The 16,936-nt window shown below is 36.6% G+C and overlaps 1 protein-coding gene across 2 annotated transcripts in view; it reads left to right on the top strand.

Moving 5' to 3' along the window:
- The first annotated feature begins 315 nt into the window (after positions 1–315).
- The window catches only part of LOC121370638 (nuclear pore complex protein Nup133-like), a 99,100-nt gene continuing 82,479 nt past the window's right edge, over positions 316–16,936 (top strand). For both annotated transcript variants that reach the window (XR_005957707.1, XM_041496005.1), the window contains exons 1-5: positions 316–506; positions 8,498–8,622; positions 11,985–12,088; positions 12,346–12,570; positions 14,167–14,232. Coding sequence is in view for 1 of the 2 variants with exons in the window: in XM_041496005.1 (XP_041351939.1) it covers positions 325–506; positions 8,498–8,622; positions 11,985–12,088; positions 12,346–12,570; positions 14,167–14,232 (702 nt within the window). In the remaining variant the exon portion in view is untranslated. The remainder of the gene's footprint in view (positions 507–8,497; positions 8,623–11,984; positions 12,089–12,345; positions 12,571–14,166; positions 14,233–16,936) is intronic.

Below are 16,936 nucleotides of genomic sequence, written 5' to 3' on the forward strand. Positions count from 1 at the left end.
AGCCAACGCAGGTTCCGTTTTGTCCACAGATTTTGGTACCGTTTTAGCCAACACAGGTTCCGTTTTGTCCAATTTGGTTCCGTTTTCGCCTGGGGCCGTTTTGGCACGGTTCCGTTTTCGCTATAACCCCACTACAAAAGGTGTAAATATTCTAAACACACATTTATGTGTTCCTAACGAATTAGCTTTATTAAATAATAATAATAATAATTCGTAATTACTAGAAGATAAAATTCAGTTAAAACTCACATGTTATTAGATAAGATTGGGATTTTATGTTAATTTGTTTATGTTGTGAGGGACCCGGAAGTGGTTGGTGGATGTATGAAAGTTTACCAAAAACATACTTTTGCCGGCAATTTTATAATCATGTTTACACCACGAGGGTTGACTACTAAAGCTCGGGGGTCACCGTTTACACCTTCGTCCACTCAAAGTAAACGAATATCTAATCTTTTCACGCCACAAAGTCGTCGACCATCTCTTTCTCAGTTCACTGGAGGGAGGTAAGGTTCTCATTTATTTTCAAATTTTGTAATACAAATTGTATCGACATGACACAATCGTGACAATGTGTTGTGAGTTTTAAACTGGCACGTTTGAAACCAAAAAGTGCAACCTTTAGCCACGAGCTTACAACAAAACATTAATCAAACCTGATCAATCGTAGTAGGGCAACGACCACAGTATTCGTCCACTAAGTCAAGTTAAGAAAGAAAGGATTATAACATGTTCATTTTATTGGCATTTTTTAATATTTGTTTTTCTTCGTAAATACTTACTGGTAATGCTATTCATTGGATAGACACAAGTTTTGTTGTGTGGTATACGCTGACTAGAGTAGGTTTGAGTGCCGCAAGGAACAGTATGCAGTATTCGACCAGCTGATCCAGTATTCGAAAACATTCTAATTAAGACTTAAATAATAAAACTAAACGTTGAAGTTAATGCAGCATATATCAAACAACTAAATCCAAAAAGTGTTGATTTTAACAACTGTAACACATACTCATGCATTTACGCACGCACGCACATGCTTATAAACACATTCACACATGCACAGTTACTTTCTGGTGAACAGTCTCTTTGGTCCTATCTCAATTTACAAATAATGATATTATTATTAGACTGAAAAAAACAACAACCCATAATTGTGTAAGTCCTGACAAACAGCACCAAAATACATAAAATTAGTAAATTTGTGGTTCTTGGAAGTTTATTTTGGGAATGTATCCTCAAGCTGTTCTATTGGTCGAATACTGGGGCAGCCCTCTCTATCATATGTCATTATTTGATCACGTGGTCACGTGATTGAAATTATAATGACTGAGGTCACATTGCATTGCCAGCTCCGTTTGATTATAAATAAAAACAAACACATTTTCAAAGATTTCAAATGGATTAAAAGTATTGCAAATGTTCACGGGATGTTGAATGGTGTAATAGCATACAATAAAAATGGCCGACGTTCATATTATCACTATAGTCGATGAATATATATATACTTACGTTCATTCACATGGTTATCGTCTGCTATTGCGTTTCCGGAAGGAAGAATGTTCACCCTGTCGCGTATGTTCAAAATATGTTGGGAAAATCTATATACTATTCAGTTTAAACGAGTATGGTAATTAAATAAATACACTGGTTGAATACTGGGGTACTGGTTGAATACTGGGGTCACTGCCCTAACAGTAAATGTAGTGAGGATACATTTGTTAGTATGATTTAATAATGCAACATATGAACATTCAGGCCCTAGCATGTAAAACTGCCTAATTCTAGAATTGAAAAAGTAGGAGAAATAAAAATGGGTGTAGAGATGTGAACATTTATCGATACATTTAATAACGTTTTGCCATGAGCCACGTTTATTCAGAATAAATCTAAATTACATACAGTAGGCAGGGCTTCTAGGATGTTTATAAAATCCACTGGCCATGGGATCGTTGATTTTAAAAATTTACTAGCCATGATTAAAAATTCACTAGCCCAATTGTACTTTAAGTTAATATAATTTAATAATTGGATATGTCACCTAAAGCAGGGTTGTTAAATTAACATGAAAACCATAGGTGTCAGCAGGGCTAGTTGAAGAAAAATCTTACTGGCCCTTCTCAAATTCAACTAGCCCTCCAATTATCACATTAAAATTTAACTGCATGGCGAAAGTCAAATAATACTATAATAGCCACGTGCTCACCATATATAGTCCGTTTGCTTCAAAAGGAAACCGGCGTAGTGATTTCCCTAGAAATTAGGCAAGGCATGGTAGACAAAACACTTTGGGGGTATTTTCACCATTTTCGGGGCACTTAAGGCCAAACCAAAAAATAGGTGTGTTTCTGGTCAACCAACCGTCCCTAGTTTTACCCCCCCCGCCCTGCGACCCTAATTTTTTTTCTTTTAAACTGGAAAAAAAAGGAAATAAAAAAAAAGATGTAAAAATAAAAGAGGACAGCATCACCAAACAAGAGTATTTCCTTCCTTGCACATTGTTTACGTACTATTATACGATACATTTTGCACATGTAATTCCCTTCCAAAAAACATCGAGAAATTATGGAAAAGCTTTTGTAATAGAGTTCTTTCCCCTGATTAGCTACCACCGAACAGCTTGGTCGGTCATGGAAGTAACCGAATGTACGAACGTAGCCTTGGTACAGGTTATTTCGATTAAATATAATCGTATCAATTCAGCTTAATTCTCATCTTCACTTAAATCAACAGGTCTTATTATTAATGCATCTCAAATGTTTGCATAAAGTATTTAAATTAAGAACAACGAAATTAAAGGGACACACCCTAGAAAAAACCGTTAAGCAAGCGAGGTCCAATCTATTTTTAATGTCACAGACGTTGGTATATCACGTGACCGTTATCATTTTGGTTCGGTTTGTTTTCTCGTGCACGGTTTGCACAATCAACATCCGATTTGTTGTTGTTCATTTGTGAGATTTTTCTTCACAGTTCGTGAACATTTTCAGTAACAATAAAGTTCAGACAAGTAAGTATCTCAATACAAAATGTTACAAAACCAATAATTTTGCTAAGTCCTACGATATCTGGAGAGGGGATACAACCAGGACAGAACAGTTGGAACATGTCGAGGTGAAACGAACGCACCCCAAGTCTGTGAAATTTGTCGTGATGTAGGCATTGTTGTGCTTCTACCGGTGACATCAGAATACTAACTTTCAAAATTATTTCAAGCAATTGGGACATGGGGATTCCCATGGTATTTATCGATATAAAACCTGCTTTTTCACTCCATTTGATAAAAACATGATCTAAGTGTGTTACAGGTTTGTAGATTAACTAAATTATAATTTATATTCGCTGGATGGAACTAGGGTGTGCGGCTTTAATACAAATGTCCCATTAATTTTAGGAAATACACAAACAGTGCATACCAATACTACTACTACTACTACTACAACAATGATAATGATAATAAATAATAATAATAATTATTATTATTATTATTATGGTAGTATTCAATTTAAAAAAAAAAAATTATAAAAAAATAAAAAAAACCCTACCTACCTACCCTAATTTTTGGGGGGATGCAATTGGAAACACACCTATTTTTTTGTTTGGCCTAATTTATTTATTTATGTAATTTATTTGCTTGCTTTAATAAATGAATGGCAAAAGATATAAAAGGCATTAATTAATAATACCTTTTTGGGTGTTTTATAAAGGCAATTTTAGAATTAATTACTGAAAAAGGCTTCTTTCAGGGCTAGCTCTGGCACTTGCCAAATTCGCGAATTTTGAAAACAATTGGCGAATTTTATTTTAATTTGGCGAAATAATTTCATATAATTAATTGATATTTTGTTACAAAATAACTGGGTTTCTGCCATTTTTTATTTATTTCCACTGTTTACAAAAATCAACAGTTTTCATAGCTCATATAGCTGATAGGAAGGTCCTTTTATTAAAACAATAAAACTTAAAAACACTGCAGTGGCTTCCATGCAGTCGTTAAACTGGTAATTCTCTTTGTTGAACAAATCGGGGAAATACTGGTTTAATTTTCTAGACGTACCAGTTAAAATCCAATCGGAGCTACATTTTGGCGAGTGCAAATAATTTTTACATGCTTATATACCACTAGAGTTTCGAGCATGTCTGTCCCGGGGCCTGTCTCTGGATAGCCAGTGACTTGCTCTGGGACAAACAAAAAAATTATGGGGATAACTTTGAAATTTACATCCAAAAATTAAATAGTGGGCCTTTAAAATTTTGATGCACATCTCTAATTAATATAATTAATAAAGAAAATTCTACTCATTAAATTTGGTTGCTAGATTAGATCGTGCAGTCAAAAAGAAAATAGATAGATAACTAGTTTAACGTGTTTGTATACCACCAGGGCCCCGAACACGCCCATCCTCAGTCTGACCTCCGATAAGATCGGTGGCCTGACTTGGGATTTGGGGGGGTTGAAAATGGACTGAATTTTTAAATGAGCAATTAGTAAAAGAAATTAGTAGGATTAAAAAAAAAAAAAAAAAAAAAGTTACAAGCCAAAATTAAATGAACTGACTGCTCGACCGAATATTTATATAATTTGGAGCATTTTAGAAGGACAGTCCAAAAATAAATAAGAGAAAGAAGAGAGGATTGGACTATAATAATATTATAAAAAAAGAAGTAATTTCAAAATAAAATTTTGAACGGAGGTCTAAAAGTTTAAAGTCCGATCTATAAGGTCCGGGCCAGGGGGGAGGGTAAGTTGGAGGTAGGCGGAATTTGGAATACGAATTTAGTAGTTAGGTCAAAGACCGAAAACCAAAATGAGCTACAAACATTTAAGTCCAAACAATAAAACTAGCGTGCTCGATCAAAAAGGTTTTAAGGTGATTTGAGCAATTTAGACGGGCTGCCAAAATAAACTGCGTTGGATTGTTTACCCAAAAAATAAACATAAAAATTTTGAACTGCGGCCAAAAAGTTTTAAGTCCCAACTAAGCCCCCAAAAAGACGTTGCTGTCCTAGGTTACGGTTGTGTAGCGACTCATGGCGAGTTGATGGGCTGTTTGAAGTTGAAGTTTGGGAGGTCTTTTTGTAGATTCCAGTAGCAGGACTTCATAACTTCCTGGTAGTCTCCTTGTAAGACCAGCTTGAGAATGCGGTGTAGTGATGCGTTGTCCATGATCGGATTATGAAGTCCCTGTCAGAACAACCCATCCCGCTCCGCCGTCACATACAACTTGGCTGAGTGCTTGGCTCCTTGGATCTGGTACTTTCCTTGGCGAGAATGAAGTTGGCGCCACAATGAATCGCTCCACGTCCCGTTGATCTATGACTTCTCGGTAAAGTCGCCCTGGATAGCTCCACGGTATTTCGCCGGCAGCTTGTCACACATGATCATCCAAGGGGAGTGATCAGTGGCCGTAGACACTTTCCTCCTCTTGTGTCCACGTTGGACATCTGCCGTGGCAACAGCAACAACTGGAGGCGTTGGTGGATCAATAATGATCATATGGCCGGTCTCCATCTGCGTGGGTGCTGGAACAGAAGGGACCGCCACTATCAGTGGAGCTGACAGCTTTGGTACCCCCTGGGCCGCTCCTGGCGTAAGCTCCTGTCGAGTCGCTGATGGGGACGACGACGCAGAAGAGACCGCCCCTGGTGGTTTAGCCACCGGCTTTGGTCTCCCCTGAGTCACCCCTGTCGGTCTCGCCTTCTTGGGAGCAGGTGGGACCGCCTCTGGCGGTTGAGCCACCGGGTTTGGTCCCCCCCTGAGTAGCCGTGGGTCGCCTCCTCCTTTCTCCACTTGGTGCGCGCTGAGGTTTGTTACTCCCATAAATGAGTTCCCGTCGTGTTGAATGCGATACTCGGAGAGAACTCCAAACTCACATAACACGGCCCCAAGGGTGGGGTGGGGTAGAAATCTGCACGAGCTGCGAACACAACTTCATAGTTCGGCTGCCTGAAGTAGAATCTACATTTTGGAGATTAATTTTTCACTTGCCTTAGCATATTGAGGTGTGCGATTTTCCACTCGCCTATAATTTTCACTAATAAATCACTCTTTTAACTGAAAAAAATCAAAGCTTGTAACTGGTCATTTACAATGTAGCTATGGGTCACCAAAACTGTACTCGTGATCAAGTGACCGTATTAAAATTATTAGTGCGAAATAAATGGCTTATGAATAAGTTCATAGAGAAAATTAAATTTTAATTTAAAAAAGTTGGATATACCATTTATACAAAATAAACAATAGAGCTACCTGACATTATACGCTCCAACAGTTAGTAGCATGTTTTACTTTTAGCGTCCGTCACGGATGTGGTCTGGTCTAGACGAGCATGATTTTGTGGCGCCAGTGTCGCTTCGAATGCTTAGGTACTTAACACTTAATTAGTACTTATCTATGATAGAAATTCCTCAAGTCCATCACCATTCATCTGCAACTGTTTAGAGTTTTTACAAGGCGACACCGATGTCACTTTAAAGGTAATGTATGGGCAAAGTCACAGTCATCAAAGCAAAGTTTTGGCGCATATCGCTCGCTGGCGTGAGACATGGATAATTATAGAATATGCAGTCCATTACGATTTAAGCGGATGACTTTAAAATACACATGTATGCATGCAGTGTATGCAATACGTTTTGAGCTTTATTTTGTAGAAAGCCTTCATATAAGGCCCAAAACCAACAAAGCTAGGTCTGGCGCTGTCAAACTAAACATGTAGAGTTACGTATGCTCTATGTCGTTTGTTGCCAGATCTGTAGTTCGCACCAGCACAGATTTGTAGTGTGTTTTGTTACGGCTGATTCATTGTGTTGCTTTTCTGCTGGTACCATACTCACTAAACCCTGACACTTCTGTTGATTTTATGTCACCTTCAAGGTTTCTAAATGTCTAGTACTCAACAGATGGCACTCCATGTTAATTTTGAAGCAACAAACAAAACAAAAAATACAAAAACAAACCAACTGTGGATTCATCGTTTTGTCTAATTTTTATCTTGCAGGCTGAATAGTTAATGTATGAAAGTTATATATCTAAAATCGATGGTCGCTCGACAGATTATCTCTGTAAAAATAGTCTTACATGTACGTACAAGATGGAGGGTATAGACAATGGGAGGTCATGCAGTAGGAATGTGAATATCTCCATGATTAATTATTCTATCAGTATGGCACAATCTGAAGCAAGATTATTTAGCCTAACAAACATGTAAGTTTTATTTATAACCGATTAGACTAGCTGACAGCTTGGTAATATGGCTACAAACACAGGATGGTCTCTTTATTATAAACTCATGAGGGTTTAATATGCAAAGTCATAATGCACTTCATTTGAATGTTGGAAGCATATTAACATATTAAGTAATGCCTTGGACGACAGACAATCAAGCCTGAATTTAAGCTGAAATAATTAAAATGGTCAATGAAAAAAAAAAAAAGGCCTAATAAATAAATAAATATTTTTAAAACTTTATAAATACCAGATATTTTTTATTAAGTTGTATATGACTAATATATAAATGATGTTGAAGTTTAAATAAAGAAAGGTTCAAACAAACAAAGAAAATAAATTGAATAATAAATAAATACACATGTACATGTAAATAATAATTTTAAAATGTAACCTTCATAAATACCAAATATTTCAAATGAAGTTGTATGTATATCTGATATAAATGATGGTAAAATTAAAATAAATAAATAAATATTTTACTTAAGTTAATTTTATTTATGAATATTTTAATTTTGTTTTGTTAAAACCCTTTACAGGTGGCTCCAGAGACTTCATCTAAGTTATTGTTTCACTGCTTTTGTTCTTAAACCATTCCGATGTAAACTTTAGTAGGCCATTTTTCGCAGCCATTTTACCATCTGATACAAAATATGTAAATTAGTTGCTAGAGATTCACAGCTCCTACAAAGCTACTGTTGATCATGCCCTCCAAGTTGTATACAGCCTGGATTCAGTCTAATTCGGCAAGGGACGTTACTCTTCGCACACATGCACAATGGGATTGTGAAAGAGGTCTATTGGTAGTCACCCTTAACCAATAAGGGTTGCCATGGGCAACCAGGCAGCTGCTAACTTTCAACCCCATTTATGTTGAAAACATCCCACTTATAAGCAAAGTGATCAGCCTGATATTGGTATTTTGTTCTTAAATAAATTGTTTTCTGTCTAGATAGTAGTTATTGCCAAATCAACCAAACAGAACTAAAACAAAAAATCAAATAATATTGGTCAAATTACATCATAATATTAATTAATAACAGAAAGCAGGGGAAACCCTATATTGTCATTGATCTGAGGATAATTGAGAGGTAGAGAGGTAGCTCCTTTAGATAGAGACAGAAAGCTGGGGGCTATTCATGAGCATTATGTAATTTAAGAAGGGGGGACTGGTCTTTACAGGACAAAATATTGCAGGGAAGTGAGAGGGTTATAAAAAAAACCCAACCAGCAACACTATTTGCATTTCATACTTTATTTTCTTCTCATTTTCAGAAGTCAGATATCTGCCAACAGGTCACAGAGCTCTCAGCTGCTGGACGACTCATCACTACACAGAGTTGATAATTATGGAGTCTCTCTGCCAGTCCTCATTACAGAGGCTCTCACTCTGGCCGACCGTATGTGAATAATGTCTTACTTTATGATCCCATTTTAAATGTAGCCAGTTAGAAATTCTGTAGTACATGAATAGCAAATGTTTTGAGATTAATTTATTGAATTATTTATCCCTTTACCCTTTTTATACGCCCATCTATGGATCGTATTATGGTATGGCATTGTCCGTCTGTTAGCTTTTTCTTGTCCGGACCATATCTTGTATACAGGACCATCAAACCTCACATGTAGGAACAACTTGGGATGGCGGTGTGTCGCATACTATTACTAGGTCACTGTGACCCATTTTTCACAGTCTACTGCACATAACAGTAAATCCTTGTCCGGACCATATCTTGCATAGAGATGCATACAGGACCATCAAACCTCAAATGTAGGAACAACTTGGGATGGCTGTCTGTCGTGTTCTATTACTAGGTCACTGTAACCTACATTTCACAGTCTACTGCACATAACAGTAAATCCTTGTCCGGACCATATCTTGCATACAGATGCATACAGGACCATCAAACCTCAAATGTAGGAACAACTTGGGATGGCTGTCTACTGCACATAACAGTAAATCCTTGTCCGGACCATATCTTGCATAGAGATGCATACAGGACCATCAAACCTCAAATGTAGGAACAACTTGGGATGGCTGTCTTGTCACGTTCTATTACTAGGTCACTGTAACCTACATTTCACAGTCTACTGCACATAACAGTAAATCCTTGTCTGGACCATATCTTGCATACAGATGCATACAGGACCATCAAACCTCACATGTAGGAAAAACTTGGGATGGCTGTCTGTCGCATTCTGTTACTAGGCCACTGTAACCTACATTTCACAGTCTACTGCACATAACAGTAAATTCTTGTCCGGACCATATCTTGCATACAAATGCATACAGGACCATCAAACCTCACATGTAGGAACAACTTGGGATGGCTGTCTGTCGCATTGTATTACTAGGTCACTGTAACCTACATTTCACAGTCTACTGCACATAACAGTAAATTCTTTTCCGGACCATATCTTGCATACAGGACCATCAAACCTCACTTGTAGGAACCACTTGGGATGGTGGTTGGTCCAAAACAAACTTTTCATCCATCCCATTGCAAAAATTTCACATAATTAAAACTGAATCATGCCCGTACCATATTCATTAATATAGTACTCTTGTTTCAATCAAGGTTTTGAAAACAAAATGTTCCCTGATGTATATTTACTGGCAAAGGCTTAATGTAAATATCAGTTTTGCTTATACTCACAAGTACATGTACATGTAGGTTGTAAATCAATCATTCATTGGTAAATATGAAATATCTGTGATCAAAAGTAGAGATTATAAGACTCCATCATTTTCTATCCCACATGACCACATATGATGGAGTCTTTTCCCCTCATTCATTCGGTAACTAAACCATTATTTTACACGAACAGACAAAAATGGCTGAACAAAGCAACTTTTTTATTTGACCATTTTATCATAAAATTAATAAAGTACACTATCGTATTTGCCGTGTTTGTTTCATGTGTTAAATAAAATTTAACACTACAAATTAACTAGATATCTTTTAAAATGAAGGTGTTAATAACAAAATATTAATTTGAAACTGTGTTTAATGACCTCACGTCACCATCTCACATTAATATGATGTCATATATTACTAACGATGTCATGTTAAACGCAAGCCTGTGATATCCCATGTAAGATAGAAATTTCTTACATGGCTTTCTTTCATGGGATAGCTCTGTTCCATATACCTGAGGATGAGAGAAGATGTTTCTTTCATGGGATAGCTCTTTTCCATATACCTGAGGATGAGAGAAGATGTTTCTTTAATAAGGAAAGACAAAAATGCATATCCAGTAATCAAGGAACTCAGTTGTACTCTAAACACAATTCCAGACAGAAACGTTGGAAGCATTTATTTCTTAAATAAACTTTCAACAATATCTCAAGAAAATATTCCAAATGCCTGAAAATTATATATAAAAAATCTTTCTTATACATTATTGTCCTAGGCCACATTTTACGAAACTATCTTAGCACTATTATGGCCTTAAATGCCTAAGCGACCATAACTTTTTCCTACAATCGACAGGCTGTTTTACTAAATGACCGTAGTTTACAATCACCTTAAGTTATAATCAATATTTACAGTAGGTCTGCACCTATTGTAAGCTCTAAGGTCGTGATTTTAAATTAACGCTGAGAAAAAAAAGAAGCTAATGGAATGTGTTTTTCGTGACAGAAACATGAAGTTAGACACAATCAACGATGAGAAAGTGATTTGAAGGTATCCAATGTCTCGGCATGCTATTTTGTAACTTACAAGTGTTTTGAGTGGATTTGGAATCCATGGCCTCTTTTGCCATTAAAGTCGACGACAGTCACACTTCGCAACCCTATTTTGGCTTTATACACAATCAATATAACATATCTTAACGTAATTTCATTTCAAATCCACATTTCGTAAATAGTAATATTTTTTTCAAAAATCCCTCACGTGCATTAGTGATGTTCAAACAAAACAAATTTCAATAACAGTTTTGCCTTGTAATACAATACTACCCCACATTAAAATAAAAACTAGTCTACTAACCTTGACGCCTGTCAAAATAATTCCTAGAGCAGACAACGCAGTTTACTTTCGGTATATTTATTTTTCATAATTTTAAACAAAATATTAAGTTTAAGTTTTAAAAGATGAATGATATAAAAAGTACATTTTGTCAAATATGTCATATCAAAACATTATTGTTAGATATGTTAAATTTATTGTGTACGAAGCCAAACCAAGGGTGTGAAGAATAACTGTCTGTAGTTAAGATTGTGATAGTAGTAAGTTTGGGTTTACAATCGAACTAAGATTGCTTTGTCGAACGGTTGTAAATTTTAAGGTTGGTAGCATAAAATGGAAGGCACTAAGTTGGATAGTAGCTAAGATCACTTCGTAAAACAGGGCCCTGAATACTATCCGTGGGATGTACATATAGCTCAATGGTAGAGCACTTGCCTGAGATGTGATGGGTCACTGGATTGATCAGCCTCGGGGGATATGTCAGTTCAAGCCATTGCCCCACTACTGATACATCAAAGGTCATGGAATGTGTTGCCATGTCTGTAGAAAAATGTATGTAAAATATCCCTTGTTACTATTTAGTAAGAGTACACATATATGTAGCCTATTTATTACTCTCTAGACCAAGTGTTGAAATAGCTCTACTTTCAAAATGTTTTGGGGTGTATTGAAATATATGTATATCCCTTTCTTTTTCTGAATGCAAGAAAATATTGATTGTGGACAGAAAAAGAATAATTATAAATGTCTGTTGATTCCTGTTTCATTGTGTATGTGTATTATCGCAGGGAGCACAGAGATCACTGTGTGTTTTGACCCGTCTGGCTGGGCATGGATGGTAGGTGGCCGCAAGTTGTTCGTGTGGAGGTACAAGCCAACAGTCACCACTCGGGTTAGTACACATGCATCACCCGTGAACAATTAAACAACCATTGTCTTGTCTGTTTAATCCATTCTTCTATTGGTCTGACCACTCGGGTTAGTACACATCTCCCATGAGCAATTAAACAAGCACTGTCTTGTCTGTTTAATCCATTCTTCTTTTGGTCTGCATTCAGTACCACACCATCTGTAGGAGTAATTCAGAAATTATCGCACACAGATAATTGTATATGTTATGCTTTTTAAAAAAATGTCTGTCTGTTTCAGGGTGTCCAATGCAAAGAGCTGATGCTTCCTTCCAGTGACTTGGCACACAGTGCTGAGAGAGTGTGCATCATCCCCAATATAGGCGACAGTCAGATGGCATCCTGTGTGGCGGTGTCACCGGAAGGTGTTGTCAGATACTGGCCAAACATCGCATACGAGTCGTCCACCGCAGAGATCAGTGCTGAACTTAAGGGCGAGGAGTGTGCCTGTGTTGTTAACTTTGAGGTAAGACAAGGAGTGTGTCTGTGTTGCTAACTTTGAGGTAGGACAAGGAGTGTGTCTGTGTTGCTAACTTTGAGGTAGGACAAGGAGTGTGCCTGTGTTGTTAACTTTGAGGTAAGACAAGGAGTGTGCCTGTGTTGTTAACTTTGAGGTAAGGTGGGGAGTATGTCTGTGTTGTTAATTTTGAGGTAAGGTGAGGAGTGTGTCTGTGTTGTTAACTTTGAGGTAGGACAAGGAGTGTGTCTGTGTTGTTAACTTTGAGGTAGGACAAGGAGTGTGTCTGTGTTGTTAACTTTTAGGTAAGGTGAGGAGTGTGTCTGTGTTGTTAACTTTTAGGTAAGGTGAGGAGTGTGTCTGTGTTGTTAACTTTGAGGTAAGACAAGGAGTGTGTCTGTGTTGATAACTTTGAGGTAAGACAAGGAGTGTGTCTGTGTTGTTAACTTTGAGGTAAGACAAGGAGTGTGTCTGTGTTGTTAACTTTGAGGTAAGACAAGGAGTGTCTGTGTTGTTAACTTTGAGGTAAGACAAGGAGTGTGTCTGTGTTGCTAACTTTGAGGTAGGACAAGGAGTGTGTCTGTGTTGCTAACTTTGAGGTAGGACAAGGAGTGTGCCTGTGTTGTTAACTTTGAGGTAAGACAAGGAGTGTTCCTGTGTTGTTAACTTTGAGGTAAGGTGGGGAGTGTGTCTGTGTTGTTAATTTTGAAGTAAGGTGAGGAGTGTGTCTGTGTTGTTAACTTTGAGGTAGGACAAGGAGTGTGTCTGTGTTGTTAACTTTGAGGTAGGACAAGGAGTGTGTCTGTGTTGTTAACTTTTAGGTAAGGTGAAGAGTGTGTCTGTGTTGTTAACTTTTAGGTAAGGTGAGGAGTGTGTCTGTGTTGTTAACTTTGAGGTAAGACAAGGAGTGTGTCTGTGTTGCTAACTTTGAGGTAAGACAAGGAGTGTGTCTGTGTTGCTAACTTTGAGGTAAGACAAGGAGTGTGTCTGTGTTGCTAACTTTGAGGTAAGACAAGGAGTGTGTCTGTGTTGTTAACTTTGAGGTAAGACAAGGAGTGTGTCTGTGTTGCTAACTTTGAGGTAAGACAAGGAGTGTGTGTGTGTTGCTAACTTTGAGGTAAGACAAGGAGTGTGTCTGTGTTGCTAACTTTGAGGTAAGACAAGGAGTGTGTCTGTGTTGCTAACTTTGAGGTAAGACAAGGAGTGTGTCTGTGTTGTTAACTTTGAGGTAAGACAAGGAGTGTGTCTGTTGCTAACTTTGAGGTAAGACAAGGAATGTGTCTGTGTTGTTAACTTTGAGGTAGGACAAGGAGTGTGTCTGTGTTGTTAACTTTAAGGTAAGACAAGGAGTGTGTCTGTGTTGTTAACTTTGAGGTAAGACAAGGAATGTGTCTATGTTGTTAACTTTGAGGTAAGACAAGGAGTGTGTCTGTGTTGTTAACTGGAGGGACTATAGGTTTCATCTCTGTCCGTCTGTCTGTCCCACATATAATTTTTCACAATGCCTTGAGATATTGAGCTGACATTTTTTGTATAGCTTTATCATATTCTGTTATAGATCAAGTTTGACTTTATGGTGATTTACCCATTTAATTTTTTCCCCAGCCTTTCGGTGTTCTTTTGGCAACGACTACCAGCTCCCTCATTTTGTTACTGACAGCACCAGGACAGGTAGCACTTTTACTTTGTTGTTTTTGATTTGTTTCAGTTTAGCATTATATTATTTATAAATAGTTGGAGTAATAGTCATTGTGTCATTTTATGCAAAAATTTATATTGATGTTTGAAAACATGACAACTTGAGTGTCACTTTGTGGGGGAAATGTTGCATGTTTCCATTTTTTAATCCACCATCTTGAATTATCTGCATCTTCAGCGTCACCATTGTACAAAATCACAGATTAATGTCTCAGGGCTCGAAACTTGCCAAAAAATATGGTGGACCAACAACAAATATCTGGGCCACTAAAATTTCATTTGCAGTGGCCCAAACTTGCTTTAGGTAGCCCAAACACAAAATATTCATATTTCAGGTTTTAAGCGAAATTTTTAAGTAAGCATATGAAATGTACTTCAATAAAATAATATTGATTTGAAGAATCACATCTAGATAGCAAAGATACCAATTCATGATATTGAAATGAAAAATTAAAAGAAAACACTGGCTTGATGTTGTACTTTAGATTGCAATACAATAAAAAAAAATTGTACCTGTCTGTATCATTTTGCGATTGTAGACTGGACGAGCAGCTAGCTAGGCGATAAATCATATGATCGTATTGACAGCTATGAAAAATCAGTGACCGGACCGTACTTGGGGTGGGTGAGGTGTTCAGTGTTGCTAACAAAATGTTAAAAATTACAATGGTACGGTTCTGAGGTTGGCATTTTTTAAAAACAAAAATTATGTTTATCAACGTTTATGTAATGGAAGACACAGAATTAAGACACCAACAACAACACCATTTCATGAGGCTTCGTGACAGCACATCGAACAAGTACAAGCAAGTTTGTCATCGTGGTAAATCCTGGTTGCCCATGACAGCATACATAAATCATCCAATAAAACAAAAAAATTCTAATGGTAAAAACCTTTATATGCAAGTTGTATTAATTTTTAAGCATATCCAAAAAGGTATTAACAAATTTGTTTATAGTCTGTCCCATCCTGCTTAAAAAAATGTTGGGTTATTTTGTGTAAATAATTTCAGTTTGGTTTGACGTAAGAAGAACAGGAAAAGTGTTTTGGAAATAATTTTTTTTAAATACAGTTTTTTATGCAATTTAGAAAACAATTGGCTCAGAAATAAACAACTTGTAGTAAGTTCCATAGAATGAAAAAAGTGTTCCCTGTGGGAAGGACTATAAATAAATTAAGCTAAAGCAAATTATTTACTTGTCTTGAGTTTAATAATTTTTTGTTTACATCAACAACGCAAAATTGCATGGTGTGACTCGTCTCCCAGGGTTAGCTCATGTATAATACAAACTACTGTACACTCAACTGGGCTTCATAATTTTTGTTCATGTGTTAGCGAAGTGTTGTTCACGTGTTCAGTGTTTGATATAACTATTTGGATTTTTACTTTGCTTCTTGCTGTGCATTTAAGAAAATTCCACCCGGTAGAGGACATCACGACCATGATTTTACTTCGAAAATGCTAACAATTAATTTAATTAGTCAATTCAATAGGCACCAAATTAACTGGCCAATCAAAACCCCCAATTAAAACGAGATTAAAACAGCAAAAATCGGAACACCACGATTCAGATGACAAAAATTAACATGGCATTCGGGAATGTTCAGATTTGAAAGCGTATTCGGCTGAGATGTTCCAAATGGTTTCAAACAGGATCAGGAATTCTTTGTTTTATCAAGACTACATCCGGTCTACAACATCAATGTTTATAATATAAATTATGTTGGCAAATTACGGTAAGTCGATGAGTTCTGTTTTTCAAACCAGGAGCAAGATTTTAATGTAAATAAATATGTCATATATTAACAGTGCCTTATAGGTTATAGAAAGACGATCACCCAAATAATATGTCTTAGAGTTGCAACCAACATATCAAGTGGCAAATATGATATATGTCACAAATATGGGTTCCTGAATACAAATAGTTACCGGTATTCATGAAAATTAATACTAGTAATTTATTCTTATAAAACAAAGCAACTCGCCATTGAAAAAAATAATCTGAAATGACATTTACATTGTTGAAAATGAAATAGTTAAATGATAATTTAAAAAAAATTGAACCCAGACCAATTAATCATGCATGTAAACAGTTTCGGGTAGCAGAGAGGCTCTTGCCAGTGACCACATCGGCTATGTTGAACATCCTCTCAAAAACAAGGTGAATTTGTAATCATTTCATTACTCATAACTAAATTATGGTTTATTGTTTTATTACAATAAACAATTATTGTGATCATATTTTATATATTTCAAGAATAAATCCCAGATAATTATGTTTTAACATGTTGGAAACAGTTTTGAGAAACAGAAATTGGCACATGACAGCTCCTTAGGATTTGTAATTCAGAAGTGCTGTTTGGGAGTCATGCATATAAATTCTGATGGCTATAATATTAACTGTGTAAGAAAAAGAATTTGTCAAACTGTATTTAAGAAAAAAGATAGAGATATCCTTCAGGAATGGATAAAAAGCAAACTTGGAAGTGTAAAGCATTTACATAGTAAACCAGGTGGAGTGGACTATCTACTTGTGTGTAATTCACCTAAAGAGACGAGGATTTTGTTTGGGATTTTGGGGGGGGGGGGGGGGGGGGGGGCGCCTCTTATATGGCCTCTTATATAAAAAAAAACACCAAATCCATACAACCATAAAATCTGTTTTTAAAAAATCT

The sequence above is a fragment of the Gigantopelta aegis genome, chromosome 4 (genome assembly GCF_016097555.1).
Source record: "Gigantopelta aegis isolate Gae_Host chromosome 4, Gae_host_genome, whole genome shotgun sequence".
NCBI lineage: Eukaryota > Metazoa > Mollusca > Gastropoda > Neomphalida > Peltospiridae > Gigantopelta > Gigantopelta aegis.